Source organism: Tinamus guttatus, unplaced genomic scaffold (genome assembly GCF_059628265.1).
Source record: "Tinamus guttatus ecotype Peru unplaced genomic scaffold, ASM5962826v1 Tinamus_guttatus_pri_ptg000067l, whole genome shotgun sequence".
Taxonomy (NCBI): domain Eukaryota; kingdom Metazoa; phylum Chordata; class Aves; order Tinamiformes; family Tinamidae; genus Tinamus; species Tinamus guttatus.
This window is the reverse complement of record NW_028288601.1, coordinates 2,573,988-2,600,582: the sequence shown is the minus strand read 5'-3', so window position 1 is coordinate 2,600,582 and position 26,595 is coordinate 2,573,988. Positions and strand designations below refer to the sequence as shown.

General features: G+C 44.6%; 2 protein-coding genes across 2 annotated transcripts in view; one reads left to right on the top strand and one right to left on the bottom strand.

Moving 5' to 3' along the window:
* The window catches only part of SNX10 (sorting nexin 10), a 34,040-nt gene extending 7,992 nt beyond the window's left edge, over window positions 1-26,048 (bottom strand). Inside the window, exons 1-5 of the mRNA XM_088519724.1 lie at window positions 26,034-26,048; window positions 9,294-9,345; window positions 2,931-3,017; window positions 997-1,097; window positions 233-331 (exon numbers count right to left, since the gene is read on the bottom strand). Coding sequence (XP_088375850.1) covers window positions 233-331; window positions 997-1,097; window positions 2,931-3,017; window positions 9,294-9,317 — 311 coding nt within the window. The 5' untranslated portion in view covers window positions 9,318-9,345; window positions 26,034-26,048. The remainder of the gene's footprint in view (window positions 1-232; window positions 332-996; window positions 1,098-2,930; window positions 3,018-9,293; window positions 9,346-26,033) is intronic.
* Window positions 1-26,595, top strand: part of SKAP2 (src kinase associated phosphoprotein 2) — a 513,964-nt gene that overhangs the window by 279,613 nt on the left and 207,756 nt on the right. The window lies entirely within an intron of this gene.

Here is a 26,595-nt window from a genome sequence, read left to right as displayed (position 1 = left end):
AATGCATTTTTAATCGATGCAGTGAAATGCAATAGGAAAGGTGAGGTTTGTTTATACCAATGAAGCTGAAGTATGTGATAAAGTCAGACTTCGCACAAATAAAACAAAAACAAATGTGTAGCAGGTGATGACGACCACAAGGTGGCTCTCACATACCAGGGATGAGCCCTGTTAAACCAGAAGAGACATGACCTCCTAAGAAATGCCAGCATCTCAAGATGAGGGTACTTACTTTTCAAGGAATTCTTGAAGGCCCTGACGACGAAGGTCCACGTGATGGGGATTGTTCACGTTAAAAAAGGGAGTTTTGGACGGCAGTTCCGGGAGTTGTCTTTATAAAGAAACAAACAAACACATAGTTAAAACGAAATCTGAAACAACAGAGAAAAATATTGCAAGCTAAAGCCAACCCCAAACATTTGGGATTCACAAATTTTGTTCCAAAAATCAAATCAAATTTGAGAGAATGAGGCTGAGCAACTAGTGTGCTTCTGATGCACCTTGATGGGGAGAAAAAAAATCAGATTTTTCTGGCCCAGCTATTAAGCCAGCATGCTTGGTCTCTCTTGCTGTCCTTATGTCCATAGAATCCAAGGATGTGCTAAAAGCAGGAAGCACCTGTACTTTTGTTGCAAGCCATATTAGCAGCCTCTGCTCAAGCTACAGCCTAATAATTTATCTTGGCCAAACTGCTATTCCTGCTACCTGTATTCAGTAAAAGGAAATCCAGATGAAGTGTATCACCAGTTATTAGACTGGGGACCACCAAACAAGGGCTGTGAGTACACACAACATCCTGCCAGGTCTAAACGGAGCAAAGCAGCAGGAATAGCGTTGTACAGAATAAAACCATACTAGCAGAGAGAGCAGGATGCTTTCCAGCCCGATTTCAATAGTTCCCAAGATTAAGAAGAAACAATCCTCTCCAATCATGTATTATTAGTGGATTACTAAAATCATATATTTGATAGAATAAACAAAATCTAAATTGCTCACATTAGCACAGCATTGCTCTGAAGCCTCTGTCGAAGCCAAACAAATTCTCGAAAGCGTCGCCTAACACAGGAGGTTTTCCTTGTAAAGCACATGCTGTTTGTCTGTTGGGAAATAGAAAACATTTAAACTGGTTTACAAGTTGAAAACTAAAGTGCAGGGGATTTGTTCTCATTTTACTTTTTTTTTTATTTTTTTTTCTTTTCTCCAAAGCAACACAACTGAGGATAAACTTGCAGTGACTGGGGGGAAAAAAAATCTCTGGAACAAGAAAGTTTCAGGAGAAAACAATCTTCGCAGGATAAAAAAAAAAAACCAAAAAAACCCCACTATTCTAGCTACAATCCTCCAAGCCCTTACTCTGCACAGAGTTCTTCCGCCTGCAGTCCTAGTTAAATCAAATAAGCTAATGTGAATGCTCCCTGCAATTACAAGTATTTGGACATTTTCCCAAAGAACAGTACTATTCCACCAGAAATATGCCAATTCATCAAGAGAGAAACAATTCACGGAAATTAAATGCTTTTGCCAAATTTTCTAGCGCTGGGCACGCTAAGCGAGTCTCTGGGCGCCGCGCAGGGCTCCGCTGCGCTCTGCCTGCAGCCTGCGGCGCCGCCAGCGCCGGCAGCTCCCACCGCTCATCCCGCACGGGCAGCACAGGGCCAAAGGCACCGGCCTGCTGCGAGAGACTGGTATCCCCATGCCTCATAGCTTGAGGAATCAAGTGCTACGAGCTGGGCAGAAGAGGAATCCAGCTGGGCAAGAACCTGGCAGAACCCAGATTCTGGATCCACCTAAGTACGGTCCAGTACCTACCTACAGACACGGTCTCCGAGCCTCTGGAGATTCCTGGTAGGAAGCTGAGCTGATGTCTATCAGCTTCAGAAATGCCCAGGGAAACACAAGCCAGTCACACACTTCCATTTCAGAAGCACTAGTGCCTATGACACTGTAACGTAACCGCCCAAAAGCCAGAACTCAAAAACACAATTGCTTTTGAAACAGTACTTAAACCACATTGCAAAATGTGAAAGTGTCACAGCTCTGACTGCCACACAGGACACCAGAATGTGTCAGTATAGACATTCATTCGACTGTTTGCTCTCGTTACGCGCAATGCTTAACTCTCCCACGCAGGAAGGAAATGCTTTCAATCTTGTGCCAAACATCAGCCACATAACTTGGTGCTCTCAATTCTTCACCTGATAACTGATAAACTCCATAAACCTTTATTTATAAAGCAATTAAAATTCCTGGATCTAGACTTGGGAAATGAAGGTGATTCTTTCCAAAAATCACCCACCAAAGAAGAATAATCAACAAAATAAAATTATGTACAGGACAGATTTAAGATACAGAATAACCATAACTCCCACAAACATATGCAGGACTACAATTACATAAACAAATGTACTTACTTGACATACCAAGTACCACCAAGCTGACATAATATGAATGTCAAGGAACACTGAAAACCACATCACAGAAACCAAATAATATTCTCCGCAAATAAGAACGGGGAAGAGCTTAAGGTGCAAATTACCAGACTCTTTGAAAAGAAAGTTGTTTTCACAACTTTCATGAATAGCTGAGCGTCAAACTTCTTTTATAATTATAAGATCACTTACTATGCAAGTCTGTTGTACTGATTTTCTAGCTGATAATTAAAACTAAAAACAGAGTCCGTTGTATTTTCTGGAACACTCATGTGAACCCAAGCATCAGGTTCTAGTCCCAATTCTGTCACAGACTGAGCTTTGCCAAAACCCTGCAGTATCTTACCTGTTCCACTGCATCTCTACCAGGAAAAGCAGGATAATATCCCCCAGCCTTCCAGGAGTGCTGTAAAGGAATTCCCTTCATATCTGAAGTGAGGGGGCTTGGACAGAAACAGCAATATGAATACAAAGAATCTGCAATGCTATTTTTATACTCACATGAATGAATATCTCGTAGTCTATGTATGAATGCCAAGAGTCTTCTTTCTGTGTCCTAGGGTCTCGCACCAAGACAGTCACAAACTCCTGCAAGCGCATAATAAATCAAGCAATAAATTCCAAAAGACAAAGGGAGCCTGAAAGATTCTTTTGATTATTCTGCTGTTCCACAAACTACTGTGCTCAGATTAAAAGCTGAACTGCTGTTTTATTGAATGCTGCAATCCTATAAAAGGAGAAGCAAAAAGCAATGAATCATATGAGCTACACCACATGTCCAGGAAATTCCTTGCCAAATTGCAAAAAGGGACTATTTCAGATTAAATAACACCGTGAATTATCGTACATGCTTTCCAGAGGATAATGATACAGAGCAAGTGCCCTAGAAGTTGTCACACCTAGTCTAGCTCCTTATCATTTCTACATTTATATAATAACCTAGAGCGATCCCAAAGGAGCGATGGAAGCCTAGGCATCGCTAAGAATAACGGGATGAGGCTGAAGATCACATGCTTCTAGGTATCCTCAGCTAATAACCACATTACATGCTGTATCCTGTTAAAAAAACCAACCTGATAAATCTTAATCATATTTTCAGGTTAAGATGGAAAAGGTTCTTTAACTCCTAGCTCTTGCCAGAGCAAAAGAATAACCTGTCCAACTTTGATTGTTTAAGTAAACAACTACCCAAAGAACTATGCCCACCACCTACACAACCACTTACTTAGAGAAAAGCAAATCATTATAAGCTCTAGATACGTTTTTCCTGACAGAGAGGCACTGTGCCAGATCTCCCCACATACAGATCAAAGCTGGGGGCTTTGCAGCTCTGTTCGTAAACCAGGGAGCCCTAACTTGGAGGGCTCTCAGAAGGTGGCTCCCCCTCCCCAAGCAAGGAAACCTCATATTTCGGCCCCCAGCCTCTCCTGCAGCCACAGCACCGCAGCACTGTCACAAGCAGCGAACTCTGACAGACAACTGCAGCCAGAGGACATCCTTGACGGGAAAGGGCCTATTTAACCTGGACAGTTGTGAGCACCCTGTATGTGGCAGGGAAGTATTTGTGGCCTTGACTAAATCACTGAGCTGCTGATTTCCTGGCAATACTTCCCACGTTGGAGAACCCCCTGGCTGGATGGCTGGATGCAGCCCGGTGTTTCACCTCATTCAGGACAGCTTTCAGGCATGGGTGTTCTTCTGCACGACAACTGGACAACCCCGCAGTGAGCGCCAGTGAGCTCATTGCCACTGGGAAGGTTCCCACCACCTCTGCTGCTGCTTTCCCCACTGAGGAACATGGGAGGCCCGACTGCCCTCCGCCCTTTCCATACCTCTATTCTTACTGTCTCTCTTTTTTTTTTTTCCTTCCCTCATTCAGTCTTTGCCTCCCATTTCTCACTGCTCCCTGGGCTGCAAACTCTCCTCCTGGCCGTTCTGCCTTCCCTCTGGAGGTGTGAATACATCCACCCCGCAAGCTGGAAGAGAGCAGCTATACCAGGAAGTCTCACATACAACCTTCCTCTCCCCTTCCTTCAGATCCTGCAGCTCAGTGGTCAGACCTGTAACCAGCCTGCGTATAATATAACTTTTAGTTCCTTTCCTGGTATCAGTTGCCTTGTCATCCTCTCATCATGCTTCCTTATGCCTAGGTTCCCCAAACACTTCCAAGCAACCTTCCACTGTTTCACAACACCTTACGATAAAAAGTTACTGTTGGATATGCTGTGTTAGCTACGGGTTACCTCGACTACCAGGCAACTACGCAAAACCCTCTGTGTTTTTAACTCCCAATTACACGGGCAGGTTTCAATACTGAGGCCTTCAGTACTTCAGACCTTCCAGACTACCTGCAAGGAAGGAAACCCGTCACGTCTAACGCGACAGGTATCCGGTGCCCGCGTCGCCAGGGGGTATCTCCGTATCACAGACCCGGGAGCAAGAACATCCTACGGGACACTGGGGTGCACCTCAGCAAACCGCAAATACAGTACGAGCTCCAATGAGAGACACCATCGTTCTAGCAGAATGTTAGGAGCTTTTTCTTTCAGTTTGCCAAAAATTACCGAGTGAGGTAATCATGAAGCAAGAAAAATATTAAGCAATTAGAAAACAAAAGCAAAAAAGTACAGCCTTTCTCAAGACCCACTGTTACTTCCCCTATAAATATCTTGACTCCAGTAAGTGTTTATTACAATTCCCCTTCCAGTCTCTGCTACCCAGAAACAGGGGCATTACACGCAGAGCACCCCTCCTCTTCCGCCCCATAGGCCTGCTCTGCAACACCAAACCAAACGGAGATATAACAAGCAATACATCAATATAGCAACTGTGATCCAATCACAGCGGTAGCACTGAGTGCAGATGCAGATACACTGCCAAAAAAGGGGCTTATACCACTGACATAAGCCTAATTTTATAGGGACAAGCCCAATATTTGCACACAGGCTACGGCACAAAGCGAAGGGGCGGAATGTTCATTGCACTCATTGCTGCTCTATGCTCAAGGCTGTTCTGGATTCACTGGTCATAAATACTGAACAAATTACAGCAGCATCAGTAATAACTGCCCCTGACCTCCGCATATCCTTCTTTCCCTCCTATTTTTTTCCATAAAAAAAAAAAAAAAAAAACCACAATATACAGGCATGTCTGCCTTCAAGTAATCCAGTGTGTGCCCATGACAGGGGAAGCTGCCCCCCTCCTCTCACAGACCTCATGAAGACCAGCATCATCCTCTGTCACCAGACTGCGAACTTCGCAAGCCCAAAGCAGAACCCCACGAGAGCAAAAGTCCCCAGGCTTAGTAATGTCCAAAACCAAAGTTTCAAGGAAGTTTTACTTGTGAGAAGAAATCACTTTCAAGTCATGGTCTTCTTGCCTCCACCAAGTTTCCCCACACACGGGCACGACTGCAGATCCAGCTATTACACCAGGTACTAATGCACCTAGTAGCGGAGGTTTATGCACTGCAAACTACACAGACCCAACACAGAGTTACCGAAGGCAACGTTCTTTCTCGCTGGAAGCTGCTAATTCACAAGCAAAACCCGACCTGCAACTCCTGTAGCTTTGACCCGAACTCCAGCAGTCACATTGGCCCAGACATCCTCACGAGCGATGGCAGGTCCGCCCCCAAACTGGAATTTAACAAGAAACCCTCTTGGTGGCCGAGGAAAACCAGCTGTTTCTCCTACACCCCGGCCGCGGCCTTCGCTGGCCTGTCCTGGAGGCCGGGGCCGTGCGAGCAGCCCGCGCCGCGCGCGGCAGCGGGACAGCCCCGGCGCTGGTACCGCTCTAGGGCCGCTCAGGGGACACCGCTGCGGAGAGCGGAGGGAAAGGGCAGCTCTGCGGCTGCTGTCGACACAGGCGCCGAGGGCTGGGATATTCCCACGGGGAACTGCCCCAGGAGCAGCAGCACATCATAAAAGCAGCTGGAGCAAAGATGGGGTTTCCCCAGGTACCGTTTCTTGACGATGCAAGGACTGCTTGGAGACAAGGACAGGCCGGAGGTCCTGTTATACTGACTGACTGCAAAAATGGAGAACGTTATTTTTAACATTCCTCTGCTAGGAAAACAGGCGATCTTACATGGAAACATCTATTTTTAATACGGGAAAAATCTAGCATGAGAGGGGAAAAAAACATTGTTGCACTAGATGACCATTTGCTTCATCTATTCCAGCTGTGTTTTATTTCAGATCTCCATCCTCAGGACAGTATCAGGTGATAAACTCATGCTCCACCATTACCACGCTTACACATTTGATTAGTCAATGGCCCCAAGAGTCATTTTCCACAAAGTGTCCTTAGAGAGGAAGGGGAAAAAAAAAAAGAAAAAAAAAAAGAGAGAGAACTTCCCATCAGATTGCTTCTTAGCCAAGGGATCAATCACCAGTGACACGGGGCTCAGCCCAGAGGAAAATATTTGATTAGGAGGAGCTGGCATTGCATCACTCCAGAATATTCTGTAGCTTGGCAATTAAAGTGTGAAGAATGCAGCAAAATACAGTATTCTGGCCCAAGCCACTGCTCCAAGCCAGCACTCCAGGTCAATAAACGCAAAGTGATAAAAGATGTCCCTCATTTCTTTGCCACTGGTTTATGCAATGTGTAACAGGAGGTTTATTATGAGTATACTTGCCTGGTATAGCTATGCAGGAGAGATGGGGAAAGCACAACTCGGCAGCATCCAGGTTTGCCAGTGAAGACTGCCCGGTGCTCCCTAAATCCCCTTCCTCAAGGAGACCTGGGCGTTTCTGAAGGGAGCTACTGCCAGTCACACGGAGCAATGACCGGGAGGCTGGAGACTGCGTTTTGGAAGCAACTGAAGGAATCCAAGGAGACCTGAGCACCCCAGCCCTTCTATGAGCTCTACGCCTCCTTCTGACATTTAAAATGTCAGTGTTCCACACTCTGTTCATGTGTTCTTCTGATTTCACTGGTGGCAGCAGTGGAAAACTGACTCTCCAGCAGTTGCTGCTCTCGTAAGGCAGAGGTCCTCAGGCGTTTAACCCTGTCACTTTAAGCGCTGCTTTCTTATCTGGTTTACGTCAAGCATGAGGGTTTCCCATGTTGCAATAATTAGATCATAGGGAAATTCTCTGCTAACTCAATAACTGCTTAGCCCCAGTATAACCGAGCTTGGTTTGAGCTACCATAAGCAGCACACGGCAGGTCCTCCCTGCTGGGTCAGCTGCAGTGGAAGAAGAGCCGGAGTCCCAGCAACCTCCCCACGGAACATGGGGCAGCTCATCCACGTGTGCTGGCGAGTTCACCTGTTTGCATTTCTTCCCATCCTCACACTGACTTCCAGTCCAGGACACACACTAGCAAACCCCGGAGCCAAGCAATGCACACTGAGAATTGTTAAGAAATGTTTTATTAATACTTGGCTAAAAATAAACTTACCAAACAATCCACTCAGCACATACACACACACACACACACAAAAAGAGGATGACAAAATGTCACTGTGGCTCTTGAGGACATGAACCACAACAACAGTTGCACATGTCAAAAGAATTCCTCCTCAAAACTGCCTGCAGGGTTTGCTTTTCAGTCATATTAACCCATTTTCCATGTTGTTTGTGCTTAAAGTCGAACTCCTAATATTAATACAGAATACTAACATTGATGTTAGCAAGTTAAATTGAGTTTGAAAACTCATCCACAGGTACCTTAATTGCAAATTAATGTGCCTGAATGCTTCTGTGAGCTTACCTTAATGTAATGCATCAATGAAATGGTTTGCAGCTTTGGTAACAACAGCAAAATACCATTATCAACACATCTGAAAACAGAGATCTAGAAAACTTTTACCTGCACATTGGTCTTGCTCCAGCCATGACAGCAGATACAGTAATGGCACAAACAAAAGGCTTCTACCACTTTTACCAAATACAAAGTTCAGGTTGCAAAACTTGCAGAAAATAGCTCAAATATTGATACAATCTTAGTTACTACTAATAGTCATTAAAATGACTGTTTTGCTTGTTCTTTAAAGAAATCTATTAAGTCTCGGGTCTTTTTACTACAGAACAGAACACAGTAGCTTTCAAGACACTGTCATCTTGTGCCAGAGGTTCTCCTTGATAGGCAGAGGCATCCTGACCTAGTAATGCCAAAAAAACAAGACTTAAAGGGTTTTACAGGATCTTCTTTGGGATGTCTATGTCAACTACTAAAATGCTGTGACATTCAGACAGTTGGCACTGCCTAAGCACTTAAACAACCAAACAAAAATAAAGGCAGCAACCAGTAATATCATGGATTTGTGTATCTAAAGGCAACCGGATCATCTTGAAGCATCATACCATGGGATTGAGACCATATGAAAGTGGCATTTTCAAAACACCCATCTTGGAAGTGGCATATACCTTGCAAACCAAACGTCAGCCCCTGAAATTTCTTCTTTCATTTCTATTTTGCGATGACCATGGACTACACTAGGGATTGGGATATCGCCAGAAATATAACATGGCCTCACTATGAAATTATCGGTATTTACTCCAAGGCAGGACATCACACAGTGCTAAAGGCTCCCAGTATAGCACCTCTGTAACACAACACATCCTAATCAAGCTCCTTTGAGTGCTCTGGAGACTACACTGCATTTTTAAGTGGAGATGTTCCAAAGTTAATGGCCATTTTGACTTCAGGTGCAGGCTGCTAGAGAGGAGAAAGTAAGTAATTCTGGGGAAAGCTTCTGTGTGCAGCTACTGGAAGAGGTTATGAGATGTTATGATTTTGCTGTGACCAGTAACTGTCATCTTACATTTGTCACATTAAAACTTCCCCTCAGTGAATTCACTCCACAACCATCAGACTAGAATCCTTCCTTATTAAAGCTTAAGCATCACTTACTTGTTTTTCATGTTTCGGGGTCATCTTCACCGTTTTGTATTAAGAAGAAACCCTGAAAAATAAAACAGAGACCAGTTTGGACCAGAAACCTAAGCCATTTTTTTTATGCCACCCAAACCATCCTGCTCTGAAGCTGTCAGGATCCGAGCACCTCCCTAAGCCATTTCCCTGGAAGGGAGACAAGCAGAGAGAAGAGCTGCGCGGACTCCGCAGGCTGGCTAAAACTCAGCCTAAATGTCACGGCATTTGTGGTTTTAAAAACCCCTACTTGGAGAATTAGACCAAATTCAAAAATCTTCTCCCTCACCATTTTTGCAGTAGAATGAAAACGGTATCTCTGCTCTTGTGAAATGCGCATTTTACTACTATTGTTTTTCAGGTCATATAACTTCTGCCGATTTTCTCTTCCACTTCTTGTTGACGTAAGTAACACCAACCTGGCAAGCTCAAAACACCCTATTCCTGATACCGCTAATAACTGACAGGGCTGAAATAACACAATTCATTTTATCTTCTGTTTTCTAATGAACAATTTATGGGCTAGTGCAGATTAGAAAGAATAGTCTAAACTCCAAGCAGCCACTGCAATTTGAAGTGTTAAAATTAGTATTTCAACATCAAAAGGTTTCCTAAAATACTAAAAAAATCCGACGTGTAGGCTGAAAAATAAAGTTACAGGAAATAAAGGAATATTCTGACACATCATTGCGCATGCAAATATTTTCTCTTAATAGACCAAAATCTATTATAATCCAAGATAGAGTATGAGAAAGGAATGAAACACTTTAAGCCTCTGCAATGCAAATATTATCATTAGTTTATTTAATAGTAGATGTTCCCTTGTTGTAGGCAACTAAGTACTAGATCTCATTCACAACTTTTAAAAATTCTTACATTCAAGCAGCAAAACACATTTTTTAGTTTACAAGCAACACGCTACGGGCAGGCTGGCAACTCGGCAACTTCCAACGTGACTCATCCCAAACTGGAATTCAAGTCCGTTACAGACACGTTTTCCAGTGACTTCATGGAAGCCAAGACCCCACCTAACACACTGCGGAAAATGGGAAAAACCTCCCTATGACGCAGCCTGTCCAGCAGCAAGATGGGACACGAGACCCTTATCTAACACCTGCAGGAGTCAATGCATCAGAACAGTAGTTCAACCGCCTAAGAAAGCACGTTTTATTTTTGCTTTTAGAAAAACCCTCCCCAAAACACAGGTGATGGGGAGAAACCGCCTTCAGAAACCAAGCAAGAAGCTGCCGGTCTTTTTACTCATAAAAAGTTTCCAGTGACAGAAAAACAAACCGGTGCCAGGAAAAAGATATAAAGAAAAAGTAAGGGGAGATTGAGTTTTGATAAAGTACTTTCTGCAGTGACTGGGGAAAAAAATATATACTCATATATATATATATATATACGTATGCACACGCTAATTTGAGTAAGTTTTCTTTCTGCTTCTGCTTTTATTATTATTTAGACTCCTATACTTAATACACCACCTGCTCCTTTCAGCAGACACTTCTTGACAGTTTAGGGGCAAAACCAACAGCAGCTTCAGCACACGGTGCCACAGCTGCCAACAGCCACCCAAAGGCAACAGAAATACGGGGGGCAACTTGTCTTTCTTCCCACAGCCTAAAAATTAAGGGAAAAAAAAAGAAATATATATATTAAAAAAAAAAAAACAGCACTTGCAGTGTTTTCTTAAATGAGTAATAGTGAAGTGCTAGGTATTAGCTTTTATTCCATACTGGGAGTTTATTTTCTAGGTAAATAGCGTATTTTAGATTTTACCTACCATTGGGGAATATCTGGATTTGATTTTAGAAGAGGAAGTGACTTCCCCTCCGGATTCCCCAGCTGAATGACTGAAACGGTTTCACGCCGGCAAACGGCCCCCGTCGCGGATCCCGCACCAGGAGAGGGCCCCGGGCGCCTGCTGCCCGGGGCGGCCCCTTACAGCCCTCGCGGCCGCCCGGGTTTCGCTACACGGGGATTTTCCAAGGGCCCTTTGCACTTGCCTGTTCTGGGATGGCTTTCAAGACAGCACGTGCCCTCTCAAGCAATCAGGGCTGGTCTGCAGTTCGAGAATTACCTGTCCATCCACCTTCGGACATTTCTGAAAATAACTAGATAACCACCTCCAAGCTTAAATGGGGAAGATCATTTATTTTTAGGCCTTGGTCGTGATTGACAGTCCTATCTAATCACAAACAAACTCCTCAACTGCCCTTTCAAGGTTGCTCCTGTCCTCAGGATTGAGTGAAATTTTCCTTCAAGGCTACAGTGTGACCAAGAAAAAGATCACGATTAAATCTCTAGATCTTTACACGTTTTAGGCTTTGCTCACCTTGAGGCTCATATAAAATACCCTAAGAGTTTTGGAAAAAGTCTGGGGAAAGTTCAATGCATGGCCTTCATTACAACAGAACGTGCCTGCATGTGCCAACCTAAAAAGATGCTAGTAACCTAGGAACTCTCCAGAGCTATATTCAATAAGCTCAGAAATAATTCTACGCTAAAACATCAACGCTCAGATTCAGAGGCGGCCAACGAGAACTTCTGGGGGGAGTATTTGCTGTCCCAAACGAAGCCCGGGGCACTGGGCTTGCTCTGAGGGGTCAGACACCGGCAGGGACGGACGCTGCCAGGACAGGAGCAGCGGCCACGGGGAACCGAGAGGAGCGGCAGGAACGGCTGTGCCGTGGGAACGAGGGACAAGGGAGCTAGCGTCGGGATCCAAGTCCGCCGACTAAATTTGCATCACAGAATCACAGAATGCTTAGGGTTGGAAGGGACCTCTAGAGACCATATAGTCCAACCCCCCCTGCTCCAGCAGAGACACCCAGAGCACGTGGCACAGGGTGGCATCCAGGCGGGTTTTGAAGATCTCCAGAGAAGGAGACTCCACAACCTCTCTGGGCAGCCTGTTCCAGGGCTCTGTCACCCTCACAGGAAGGAAGATCTTCCTCATATGGAGGTGGAACTTCCTGTGGAGGTGTAACTTATACCCGTTACCCCTCGTCCTGTCACCGGCCGCCACAGAGAAGAGCCTGGCCCCATCCTCCCTACAATCACCCCTTAGATACTTGAACATGTTTGATCAAATCTCCTCTCAGCCTTTTTTTCTCCAGACTAAACAGGCCCAGCTCACTTGGTCTTTCCTCATACGACAAACGCTCCAGGCTCTCTAACCAGGCAGAAGCGTGGGCCGAGCATCACACACCTGCCTCAGGCAACAGGGCAAGCAGCGGCAGGAGCAGCAGTGACAAAACTGCCTGGAGTCACAACAGCAGGAAGAACAGTCATTTACATATATGTAAATGTCTGCATATATATACACACATATATATGCATGCGTGTACGTGTATATACACACACAAAAATATACAGAAATGCTATAAATACCTGAAATCATCCATCTAGTCCAGCAGTGACTTGATGGCGACTTGCAGTGACGTAAGCTAAGAACCAAAATAGTGTGCTCATTCACCAATTCTTAAAGAAAATACCCTGAAGTATATGTATGTATATAAATATATTAGCTACCTACAAAGCATGCCATTCTGCGATGCCAAACTGACTGCATTATCACACAGTCTGGCATTAACAGGATCTGGGTGTATGGTTGTGGTAGAAACACTGCTCTCGCTGCTAGGGAAAAGTCATTTTATTTTGATTCTCCTGCTGGATCAGCAACCACACCGATACTCTTAGCCATGTAACTACTGATGAGAGCCGAGCAGGCACCTTTGTGCAGACCAGCCCCGAGGGCTCGCAGCCCGCTGTGGCCCAGAGATCCGCCGCAGACAGGCCCATGTCTCGTACGCCCAGTCACACAGCGCCACAAGTGAGAGATGGAAAAGCATCGGGGCCCATGGAAACAGCCACCTTCAGTGTTCAGCACCCTCCGGAAGTCGTTTTTAATTTTTAATAAGCACACAGCACATTCCTATCGGGTAAGTCTGTGGTGTCCGTGGCCACGGTCTCGGTTGTGTCTCGGTTTCATGCCCTTCACATCTCATTCCGGTGCGGCTCCCGCCAGGCGGCTCGGCGGCAGGTCAGCCTTGGCGCAAGCGGATGCCTTTTAACCCACCCAAGGGAATGTGCTAAGCGGGATCCATCCGAGTGCAGCCCTAAGAAAAACCAGGAGTTTGCCTTTCTGAAGTAGAGAAGCAGGATCGTGAGGACTGTTAACTCTAACGAAAGAACAACCCTGAGCACTCACTGCTGGTTATCCATCTATCCTCCCTCAGCAAACTGCAGTCACGGGGTCTGCTCATTAGAAAGGAAACAAACAAAAAAGCAAGAAACAGAAGCATTTTATCTTAATTCTGCCCAGCACTCGGATGTCTGCAGACCGCTTAGCAAGGCTGGGAAAGTAAGGCACAAATCCAGCGCTTTCCGGGCTAAAAGTCTCCATTTCATTAATGCTGTACGACAGCAGTAGCAGAATCACTTCCCAAGGGAGCAGGTAACAAGGACATGTTCTGAACCACTTTTAAAAGAGCAAGAGCTTCCCAAATCACCAACGGAATTAATAACACATCCCTCCAACCACAGCGCTCCATAGAAACACACTTCCAGAAATCCTATTTTTGTGGCTGCACTTTCAGCTCCTGCAGTCAGGACAACTAGTTAACCCTTCTTTTCATAAGGATTTCATTCCATTTGGCTGAGGACCGGGGGGAGAAGGTGCTTTTCTGTGCCCAGCGGGCATAGGAAGAATCCTTTTTAAGCACACTATGAAAGCGTTTTCCGCAGTCAGACACTCCACGGTGTTGCTATCTTCTTGCTATTCTTTTTTACAACGCACTGTTTTGTCACATATGGGTCTAGCTTTCCAATTAAATCAGCACTATGACACACTTGTAATTACATCAATTTAACAACATACTGCTGGACCGCAGAACAACTCGTGCTCCAAGCTTCTGAGAAGCTGCTAAAGAATTAAAGATAAACAAGCAAGAAACCCATACTGCGAAATCTGTCCCCAGTAGGAGAGAACATTGACTCTTTCCTCATTCTCCTCCCTCTTGCAGTGTCAAATGGCAAAGGTGTTCAACAAAAAGATTTCACATAAAATTTGCAGTTTGGGCAAGTTGCAGATCCCGGAGTATCAGTTCATTTGGTTTTCTCCTATTAGTGCATAGTGATAACACTAATGCCAGTGCTCTGGGCTTCTAGTCACAGCTAGAGAAGGGCAATTGTGCATAAAAGCACTGGAAGAACAGGAGGTGCCAGTCTGCAAGGCAGGAATTGGTTATTACTCTGGGGCTCACGTCTGCAGTAATTTCTGGGACCACTCGGTCAGCTCGGAGACCACTCAAAGTTCTCCTACCGCTCCGGCTCGCACCCGAGGCGACATGTATTAGCTCACACCAAGCTGGTATGGGACTACCATGCTGCTCTTTCCAAACGTTACTGTGCACAATAAGAAGCTCTAACTACACTAAGTGATTTTGTGACGCAAATAGCTCCAGTTTTCTTGCTAGAATATTCTAGGAAGGCCAAGGAGAGATGAAGCAGAGAATATTTGAAGGAAAGCACCGGTGGCCTCTCAGATAAATGCTTAGCAAGTGCTCTTGCTTAAGAGAGCTTTTGAGACCCCTTTCCTAAAAAAAACTAGGAGAAAAAAAATGGGTGCAGAAAGAAGCTTGGCAAATTGGGAGTTCAATCTTCTTTTAAATACAGGTATAATTAACATGGAAAATACTGAATTGGTACTGGACTTTTTAGCACTATTTAAACAAACAAGGCATCTCACTGCCGCTAAACTATCTTTGAATACCAAGGGAAAGAAGCAAAACATCTGAGTACTTTCCAAGTTAAAGTTCTCTTCAGTTCAAAAAGGATGAGCAGATATTTATATGCAGTGGCACACACCAATTGTATGCACATGTTATCAGATACACTAACAACAACATGCAATCTTGGGTGATTTTTATATTGACAAAGTCACCCCTTGATATTTTTATATGAAGCTAGTTTCAAACACCATATTAAACAACGACTTTTACAAGCTCCATTGCAAAGCCAAAAAAGCAAGGTTTCATACACAGATACTAAAGTATTAACATTCTGATTAAAACCTCTTCTCCTAAGTAAGATCTTAACCGCAGCTTCTGAAAAATTGCTTATGTTCACATAACATGTTCTTTTCTTTCTTCCAGACTTAATGTTTCTTACAGGAGCTAAATTTTTAATTGCATCAAATCAAGTTATATTATCCTAAAAACATTCTCTTCCCCAAGGTACCTCTCTCTAATAACCATTTCTTCAATTATCATGGGAAGGAGAGGCTGGTGGCAGCTGTATTTGTACAGCTGAGTAAGAAAAGCAGAAGTCAGCAAACGCAATGCAGGCTTACTGCAATAGTTTGCAGTCTCACATACTGATACTGACACCACTCGATCCTTTCTTTCCTGGCTCCTTCAATACTCTGAATGTAACATGCCTGAAGTTGCTCATTTTTAACATTTCAATTTATGTTTTTTTTTCTTTTTCAGTAGGTGCTCTGCTGCTTGAATTGCTTTTAGATAGCACTGCATGGTATTTTATTTTGGCCTTCTTCCTGTTGCAAATTTCTGCATGCTCAAAATGGTTATTTTTTGTGAAGCATAGCAGGGTTACCACTAGGAAGTGCTAGTTCAAAAGGGGATCAAAGTGCAGTGAAAGGGACAGTCTGGGTTATAACCGCAGAATCAAAACTATCACTTTAATAATGTCTGTCTGCGGAGATGTCTGCTAAGTGAGCACAGATACAGCCAAAAACAAAATTAAAAGTTAAGTAATAACATCCTCTGAGACAGAGTGGTTCTAAGCAGTTTTTATATAACTGTAGCTCAAAACAGTGGGAAAGACATGAAATGATTCAGCCAATACAGGGAGCTCACCAAGCATTTTCATCAAGTGTTCTCAAACTTCTCTGGTTTTCAGGTCTTTTAGGTAGAGCAATCCATATATTTTCAAAACAAATAAATAAGAGACCATTGCAGTGTCCAAGGGGATGATGTCCTACAGGTACTCAGTCCCACGCTCAGTGCCAATTCGCTCGGGATCTCTCACACTCAGAGCTCACAGAACGGCCTCTCAGGCTCGTGAAACCTCTCTGGAGCTGCATCTGTCGTGTTCATGTGCTGCACTACTTTGAGATCAGTTTGTTAGCAGTTTAGTTTGTCACTTAAAACTGTATTAATAGTGAATATAAACAGGCAACTTGCTTGTCCAACAGTCCGTTCTCTGAGTTAGCCTATAGCAGTGGCAAGAAAACAGGATTTTGGAAGTGAATAATTTCTAAGCAGTGTTACTCAATATTAAAAGATACAATTCTGAGGCAAACACAACTTGCCTCAGTTGTATATATGAAAAGTATGAAGAACTTCTCACAAGAATGTTCTATGAGAAAATCAGTCTGGAAAAAGACAAACAAACAAAAAATACCCCAACAAACTCAGTAATTCATTCATACTCACATACCCACTTTACGCTTTCAAATTCTTTTGTGTCCACTACGTGTTAAACTGTCTTTCGGATATGCTTTTCCAAATTATCGGTCTTGCAAGGTTGTGGTACAACACTGATAAGATTGGCATCAGCCCTTGACCAACTATCAGCACGGGAGGAGGATTTTAGGTATAGAAAACCCCTTTCCAAAACTGCAAGCGAACATCAGGAGCCAGCAAATACCAGGTAAAAACACTGAGCAGAGACAATACAAGCAAAAATAGGAGGAAGAAAAGAAAAGCAGTGTTTGGGTCTGATTAACCTGCCACTGCAGTCGAGCGAGCGGGGTTGCCAACTGGCCCCAAACCAACACCAGCTCAGGGTTGTTGCAACTAGTCACTGTGTGCCCAGCTCTGTTACAGTATGGCCCGTCCCAAAGCAGGATTATCCCAGCACTCCAACCAAGAGGGAGAGAAGCTCCTGGAGCACTGTCACCCCTTTGCTGATACTCGGCTTTTCTCTTCCCCTTCTTCACCATCTTCACACCCTTCCTCACTTAAATCAGGGTTCTCGGCCTGACTCATTCTCTCGCGTCTCTGTGGGAACTACCACGTGCCACAGAACACCCTCAATGTGGACAGGAGCCGGGACTTGGCCTGCCTGGAAACTTGAGCAATTTGCCCTTCCAGTGATCTGCAGCTTCCTCCCTCATCCAGCAGGAGCAGCGAAGGGGGGAACGTCTTGCCCGCAGGCCAAGAGCGACCCGAACCTTGATGGGGCTGAGCCCAAACACCAGAGGGGTCTGAAACACTCTTTTGGCCCTCAGGAGAAAACAGATTTCCTGCTCGTGTCTTGCCTGGAGGAGAAGGCATGTGTTTAAACTCCATTTTTAAACCAGCTTCATTAAAATTGTATCACAAGCCTACCTGAAGTTCAGCTGCCCTGGATGAAACTGGTTCAGCTTCTTCTTGTTTAAGGAAGGCTTATTCCAGATTCAGTTAAATACATTTACTTCAAGTCCAACCAGCACAAAGCAGTCTCAAACAAACCGAGATGACAGCGCCAGTTTATACACCACAGCTCTATCTAAAGCAGTGGTGACGCACAGTGCGTATGGGCACATTTGACACTGTAGTTCACAGTTCTACAGGCAAATCTACAACAAGCACTCATCGTCCCATTACTGGGATCCAACAACCACCAAAAAGGCCCTTTCTAGCTCTACCACCCTAAGGAAACGCAGTGACGCTGTGAGGACTCCGCTCAGCACTTCACATCGCAGAATGAAGCAGCAACCTGAACAACTCAGCTCAAAGGGCCCCAAGACTGGCAGGAACGTGGCCCGTCCTGATGTACACCCTCTAAAGCTGCAAATACCTAGAGCAAAGCTCCCCTGCAGATACCCGTCCCAGCTGGGAACTCGCAGCCATTTCTGTGGAGAACAGATGCACTTGGGCTGATATGGCCAGCAGGGACAGGTAACCACTTCTGAGCGCATATTCCACTTTGTAGGAGAGTTTCAGATCCTCTGCCACTTTATAGCCAGACAAGCGCATAACACACCTTGAAGGGTCTCCGTAAGGATAACGCGATGCTGAATATTGTCTGCCTTGCAGATTTATGAAAGGAATAGGAAGGGGAGCAGCTGTCATCTAGCTTAAAATTCTAATTTTCCACCATTAGTTAATAACTAGCTCTTAACAGTTAGACAAGTGTTTTTTTTTTTTAATACATCAATGATAGAATGAGGCAATAAGTAGTTTGAAAGTTAATACAGTTTAACTGAGCTTACAGAAGAAAAGAAAAAAAAAGAAAAAACTGCTCCTTAGAAACAGACCTGGCTAGAAATTCATTGACTAGATATTCCTATAAACTGGATATTTGTATCATTTTTCCTCGCTGGCCATGGTCTTGTGTTTCAGATGTTTAGGAGCAGGCAATTAATCAGCAAAGGGTTCCAATGATGAAAGCTCCAGCGATCCTCAACTGGCCAAAATAATTCTACAGCACCGAGGAACACGCTGGGGGCCACAGCCGCCAGGGGCTAAGAACCCGGGCAAAGCAGTCCTAGAAGCAGAGGTAGCGTCTCCTACAAGAGGTCAATAAATACACTCAAGAAAGAGAAATAAGCTCCCAGGTTCACAAGCCCTTCTATAGCCGAATCACAGGGGCTTTATATCCCAAAGCCTGTTGCCAAGGAGACTCATTAAGCATCTTATTTAACCCGAAAACTTTGTCTTGGATAAGGACTGCTCTGAAGGCCTTGGAAAACATCAGACAAATCATTTCTGAAACAAAATCGACATTTTATACTTATATGTTGTTGTATAGGATATGTTATAAGCATACTCGTATGCTTATTAATATAAGCATTCATTAATATCAATATTGACATATCAATATTGACATAGGATATTATTTTTTTAAACAAATATTGGATTTAAATTCAAATGTGTGATGGCAAAAAGGAAGAGTCCTTCTGAACTGAGTCAGTCTGAAGCGCGAGGGATGCCTGTGTTTCCACAAGGACAGTCAGCAGCATTGCAAACACTCCTCACAGTTGCCTCACATCTTTTACAAGTTTTTGTGCAGGTATTCAAGGGTAGTTTTACTGAGAAAGAAAGGCAAATGGGAAGAAACTTCCTTCTTACCAGGGTTCACATTAAATCCCTGGGACGTAGCTGTGAAAAACTCACTGGAAAAAAAAAAAAAAAAAAACACCCAGAGGGGACAGAATTTTGCAACCCCTCAGACTATTCACTGTGCATACATATCCCCTTCCTGGCCAGCAGGCCCTCTCCATCTTCCTTCCAAATCTGCTTACAATTACTGGGGAAGCGGCAGCCAGAAAGTTTCCTCACAGAAAAGCTGCGAGCCAGGAAGGCTTCGCTTCAGCAAAAGTATCTTTGTATGTTGAACAGGTCCCAATAAATCTCCTCCAAAAGACTTATATTTCAGCTATAAATCATCTCTGATTCCTGGATCTTGATGCTCAAAACCAGTTTCCATTCCAATATTCTGGAAAGCAGAGGCACTGTTTAAGCCACCCACCCACCCCGCTGCCTTCCCACCATCTCTAGAGCAGCCCCCACCCTTATTTGTCCAGGCTGGGGACAAACGAGGGTCTTTATCTTATCTTGAAGGACCAATCTGCCTTCTTGTTTCCCCAACAACCGTGTTGATTCAGCTTTAAATAGTTAAACAGTAACCGATTTTCACAATAAGCAGACAGATATATTGAACGCATCATAGCCATAAATTCTTTGGGAGCGGACTAGCTTTTGTGATGGTCATTGAAGTCTCATGTCAAAATTTTACAGGTCTAATGACATTTAATAGCAGGAATTACCTTTTGAGTTGTGCTCCTCTGCACCATGTCACAGAAGGCCATTCCCTTCAGCTGTTCTCAACACAAGTATGACCCCAACGAGGGCAGCTATTCACACGCGGATGCCCAGTGTGTCACGGGCACTGTTGTTATCAAATCACTCTACAGCGCACAGGACTCATGACTCCATCTTCCTGAGCCACTTCCCTTTGCCCTGTAAACTCTTCCCAATATTCAGCCTGAATCCTTACCTCCCAGTTTACCTTCTATCGCCTTGTCAGTAGAATTTCATCTCTTCTGGGAAGACACACACGACTCGGGAAAACAAAACCTTCCCCACAAGGAAACAGACAAAGGTCTCATTGAAACAGGTACCGAAGTTATGACTAATCCAAAACCACATATTCCCATTACACAATTGAAATACCAAGATTATTAGAAGGCAGGCAGCTAAAACCTCCCCAGTGTTATTGCACAACTGCACCAAAGCAGTCTAACAGTTAAGGCCCTGAGGGAAAGGACGTGTAAGAGGCTGGACTCAACGACCGCGTTGGCTGCACACACAAGTACGCAGGTCACAGTATTACTCACTGCCCACACTGCTGTAAAATTGATGCTTTGTTATAAAACATCTCTTCTGCTTTCAAGCGTAGAACACCTATGAGTGAGTGTACGTTCTCAGACAACTTTGGCAGAGAAAAAAGGGAGAAGACAGTTTTCTTAAACCACAAATCCGTTAATACCAGGAAATGAGAATTTCTTCATGCCACCTGGCACAAAAAGCCAACAGGAAATAAATTACATCCTCTCTTTATGCACACAGTTACTGCAAAGACGATCAACGGCAAAATCATTCTTGGTTTATTCGCTCTTATGCGAATGCAACTCACTGGTACACATCTACTGAACCACTTTGTGGCAATCCATAATATCACTAAATGCTGCAGCAAAGAGAAACTCCTGTCAAATTGATTAAATCCTTCCTTTCAGATGAGATGCACATGGTTGGGCTGAGTCCTAAAGGCTTTTGCAAGGTTAAGTTCTATTGCTGGACTCCTCTGAAGTACTGCAAGATGCTCTGAAACAATCCATGCTCACAAGCCATACAAACACCCAGAGCAACATCAACCCAGAGACACGGCCTCTTTAGAGGTGGTCTTTCTGTAGATTAGAATAACACAGACAGGAACGTAGGGTATTTGTTATTTAGGTGGCTGAGGAAGCGAGTGCAGCAGGAAGTGAGTCGGGAGCCAGCAGAGAGGCTGGCACATGAGCACAGGCTAAAGCCATCGGTTCTCTGCGGAGAGCGCGTCAGACTGCGGAACTGAGAGAGGAGGAGAGCTGGGGCCGGAGAGTTCTAAGGACCCTGACAGTACTTACCACTAGTTCGAACTGGAGAGCCATCACTGTGAAGTTCCCTAAATGGAAAGAGAATTGCTGGAAGAACACAGCAGAAAATGTAGGACTGGGAGCCATCTGGGATCAGCCTTTTGGATCATGCTGAATTACATCTCCTAGGGATTCCCCCATCCTACAAAATCCAGACAAGTAGAATTCAGCTACCTGAACTCTGTGTTCAGCGTCCTTGTGGGTGCTCACAGGCCGTAACTTAGGCTGCAGTGCCACAGCAGGGCCACAAGCCACGGTGCCAGCACCACATGGTGGTACCGGATTCCCTCGGATATCCCTCCGGAATGGCACCAGCCGCCCGTGTCTCGTGCTGGAGCTGAGCGATGCTGCCCAGGCAGCACTTGGGTGCCGCAGGAGGAGACCGAGGCCCCGCTCCAGCCGCGGCGTCGCCCTCACCGCGACGGGCCTCTGCGCTGGCGCTCCCGCAAGGCTGCGGGCTCCAACAGCCCTTCGCAGTTTCCCTTCCCATTCTTTCCCCAACCACAAACACTTTTTTTTTTTTTTTTTTTTTAATCAAGAGTTGATCAAGGGTGTGAATAGGCTTTTATCTCCTGCTAAAAAAGGAAATCCTGACAACGGACTTCTGAGAGTGAAGACCACTCACTCAGCCACTACCAAAGCGCAACGATGAGCTTATTTTTTGGCATCTCTGCACTTCAGTGTCTGTACAGATCCAAAAAATATTCCAAAAGCACATGAATTAATCTTTTTTTTTTAGGTTGAGGGAGAAAACTGTTTATTAAACATTTATTATATTTTAAAATACTACACTTAGCAAGGAATGCTGCACATATACAAATCAAGGGCCAAATACCATGCACCACATTTGTGCATATGGACGTTAATTTTATTAAAAAAATCTTAATTAAAAAGTAAACAGTGTGATTTTTTTTTCCTATCCCAAGAATTAATCTGTGAGAAGTCAGGAAGTTCCTGCAGGACACACAGCAGTGTTTTCCTCTTAGCTGACACACTCTTTTCTTAGGATAAGTGTATCTTTTTTCTTTTCCTTTTTAAGGAAAAAAAAAAAAAAAAGCTACATCCTAGATTAATTACATCCCTCATAGTCCACTGTTGATAAAGCAAAGAGCATACACACACTACATATCACATGCTTGGAAATAAGGTCCATGTGATACTTTGCAGGGATGAGATACATTGAATTGGTCACCTGTTCTACCCACATCCAGGAAGTAGGAAACAGCTCCAGCATTCCATGATGCTGAGCAAATGCCCACAACCTTTTCGCTTTAGGATTTGTTTTTTAATCAGCCTGTCAGCAAAATATTTCCTTTCCTTCTTACATGGGAAAAAGAAAAAACACTTACGATAAGCGCAACCCTCTCTGCTTTTTATCTGAAATAATAGCAGGAAAGGAAATAAACAAAATTTCATCAAAATGGGGCTGCAGGACAAATTCAGCTCTTTACAGTCAGATACGCCCAGCCTCTTCATTGGTATTCTTGACAGAGATCTTTTAATACATAGGATCAGCGGAAGAGCAGACAAGCCAGTGCGAACATCCAAGTAAAGGAAACTTGTTACCAGCAGGTGCAGCCTCCCAGGTAAAATAAATAAATAATGCTGCTCTGTGCCAGCCAGAGAAAGGTGGGAAGCATCAAGGAGAGGTGCCGTAGGGTTGCTTGACTGGGAAACGGTAACAGCAGGAAACAGGAAGCTTCAAAATAACAATTGCCACACTCTGGGTGATAAAGTCTATTTCATAAGTGATTTACATACACCAGTACGAGCTCTGTAAACATTTCTAGCAGCAAAACATAAAGAGAGCAGAGGCCCTGTCGCTCCTCAACTTTTCAGTGCTGCTGCCTTTCACCACATTGTCGGTCCCTAGTAGATGGTGACAGTTCACAGAGAAATCACAGCACAAAATGCTGATCGGGTGATAGCCTGGTTCAATTCTCCATCACCCCATGTGCCTGCTAATTACTCAGTTTGGTCCAGACTCACTGTGGATTTTGCTCTACATCTCATTGTGCTTCGGAGGGAAAATCTGTCGTGCAGAACCATGACGCTCAACGTGAACTTGGCTCTTGTGCCACGAGTAACCCAGCACCGCGGGAAGGCAGCGAGCGCACAAGCAGCTGCCTTGAAAATAGCAGCTCTTGATTAGTTAGTAGTACAAAAAAACCTGAAAACAACTTCTAAGTGCATAAAGGATCAAAGAGAGAGGCCTTGAAGAGTAAAGGCAATGTTTACCCAGCTCTGCCCACGAGGCAGATAACGGGAAGAATCAGAAAACTGAAGATCTGTTGAAACAGGAGACAGGCACTATCCAATGAAATACAGAGCAAGGTGATATTATTCTGCTGAGCTATCCCTGACTGATTGTAAAGTGAGTGTATCTAAAAATAATAATAGGAACAAATTCCTATCTTACTCACATACCAAAATTATTGCAGCAGGCTAGCAAAAAGCAACTAAGTTTGTGGAATAATACCTGCAAGCTGGCAACTGCTGCTTTTCCATGGTATAGAAGCATTGATCTCCAGTAGCTCAGCAAATAACAGCTAACAATTACATTATAGCAAAGAATAAAGAAAAACGTTATTTTCAGAACATAAACTCACAGTGAGATACAGACAAACGAAATACGAAATGTGACACGAACATAACTTATAATGAAATTTCCACTCATATGAGTGTTTGTAGGTATATTTTTAAATAAATATTTTTGTTCCTATTCATTATTAGCCTCTTATTTTCTGTTTATTTCATAAACGCTTTGGGGACAACAAGTGCCTTTTTGATTCTGTTTGTGCAGCTTACATTGCAGGGCACAAGTAACTGAGAGGGGCTTCTAGGTGCCAATGCCTTCCAGTTGCAGTATGACACTGGAGAGACTATGTGGTTAGTACTTTGCTTTAATATAATGCTTTGAATATAATTTTTATTTTGCAAGTGAACTTTAAAATCATAACAATTTATAATAAAGCTCACATTTATTATAAGCCCTTAACAGTACTTACTGAGTACAAGGACAGTGCACCAATGAGTGTTCTTCAAATTGAAGCTCATTAAAGCAAACTCATTACTTAGATTCAACATAAAATAGACACAGAAACAACAGACTTCTTTACTTCTCAAGTCAAACATTATATCAAGTCAACCATAATACCACAGACTGAAGAAGGCATAAACATTATTTTCATCTTTTACCACACACACACAAAAAGCTTTGGCGTTTCCCTATTTTTGAAGGAAGGTATTTGCACTTTGGGTTGCTTTTAGTTTCGGTTTCACCCAGCTGCACAGGTACAGGGGGATGCTTTTGCACTGGAGCACATTCGTTTCGGAGAAATGAAACCTTCAGGCTCCTGTTCTCCTCATGCAATTACTGAACAAGTCAAAGAGCATATTATTAATTTTAAAACCTTGGGGGGTGGGAATAAGCTACTTAGGCAAATAACATTTCATGGGGCGATTTCAAATGCATCTGAACAGCCCAGGTCCCTAATCCTCAGTGGGTTTACTCTGCGCTTCAATGTACACTTACTTTTTACTTTGGTAATATTTACCCGAAACTGCGGCACAGTTTAAGGGATTACCAGAACACACAGCCCGCCACGCTAATCCAGTTGACCCAATGTGTCTCTACGGGGCATTAAAAGCCCTTGGGCACTACGAGAAAATAAGAGGGGGCTCTCCACGTGTTTCTACACCTGATTCGAGTATCTGACCCAGGCCAGAACCCAGGGATTTAATCACTCCTTTTAACGCTTCCTTTGTTTTCCAAATTGGCTCCCTTTAAATGCCACCTCTGTTTTCATAGCTTTCTTCCGATGCTTTATTTCCTCTTGCCTTCTTCAGGCTGCTTTATTTACCTAACACACGAGCCCAGAATCAGAGAGAAAAGCAACAAGGTAGACTCCAGGCTAACAAAAAGATGCACCAGATACCGCAGAATCACTGACTGGTTGAGATTGGAAGGGACCTCTAGAGATCATCCCCCACCTGCTCAGGCAGATATGGTGGCCTTCATACACACACATATATACTATATACATATATAGGGTACCGCATGTACTAGCCTACACACCACATAGGAGCTTTCTGCACAGAGACCGTAGCTCCCAAACGCTTTAGGGGAGAATTTAAAAAAGCACTGATTCAGAATAAGATTACTAGCTTATTTAAACTAAAGTTTCTTACTACCTGATATTAATAAGATTAAGATTGGTAATAATTATTAAGACAACTCATTTAAAGAGCCTTAAAACACGGGGTTATAGACACTGGCATATATATATATATATATATATATAAATAAACACACACAGCTGGTTATACACCAGCTACCTAGGAAATAAAACACAGGAAACAGCCCCAGAGGGGACACCGGGGATGCGCAGAGGACGCCGCTCCGTGCGGCGCTGGCCGCGACCGGGGGCACCACCGCGGCCGGCGGCGCCTCGTGCCCGCGCAGACACCCCGCGCGCGGCAGGACCCGCCGCGAGATGGTGGCAGCGGCCGCCCCTGCCAGACCCGCACCCGCCGTGCCCAGCTCTGCCCGCCGCCGCGGCCACACTCACCGGTACCGGTGCCGGTATCGGTGCCGCCGCAGCGCGCTCCGCTCCGCTCCGCTGTGCCCGGTCCCGGAGCCGCCGCCGCCGCCCATAGGGCTGCAGGCGGGCGCACGTGATGGCTGCGGGCGGGGCCGCGCTCTGCGCCCTCCCGCCCGCCGCCATCACCTGAGGCGCCGCGGAGCATCCGCCCCTCATGGCGGCGGCGCCCGCAGGTGCCCGGGGCTGGAGCCGCGGGCTGCCCTTCCCGCCGCCGTGAGCGGCCGTTACCCCCGCGGGGCCACCTCTCCCCCACGGAAGCCCCAGGGACGCGTCGCGGTTAATTTATCACAAACTGGGGCGCTCCTTAAGCATCACGTAAGCGCTACGCTGCTCTCCTGCTAAGGCAACCGAGGAAGCGGGAAGATGGAGACGCTGGATTCGTGGAGCCCTCTGTTCCCAGTGTGCATTCTAGAAATTCAGAGGTAGAAACAAGGACTTCTCTCATTAAAATAAAGAAGTGGGTAGGAGCCTTTGAGTTAAGGGAAGTAAAGAAAACAGAAATTAAGATTGATAGGCCCTTTAAAAGAAT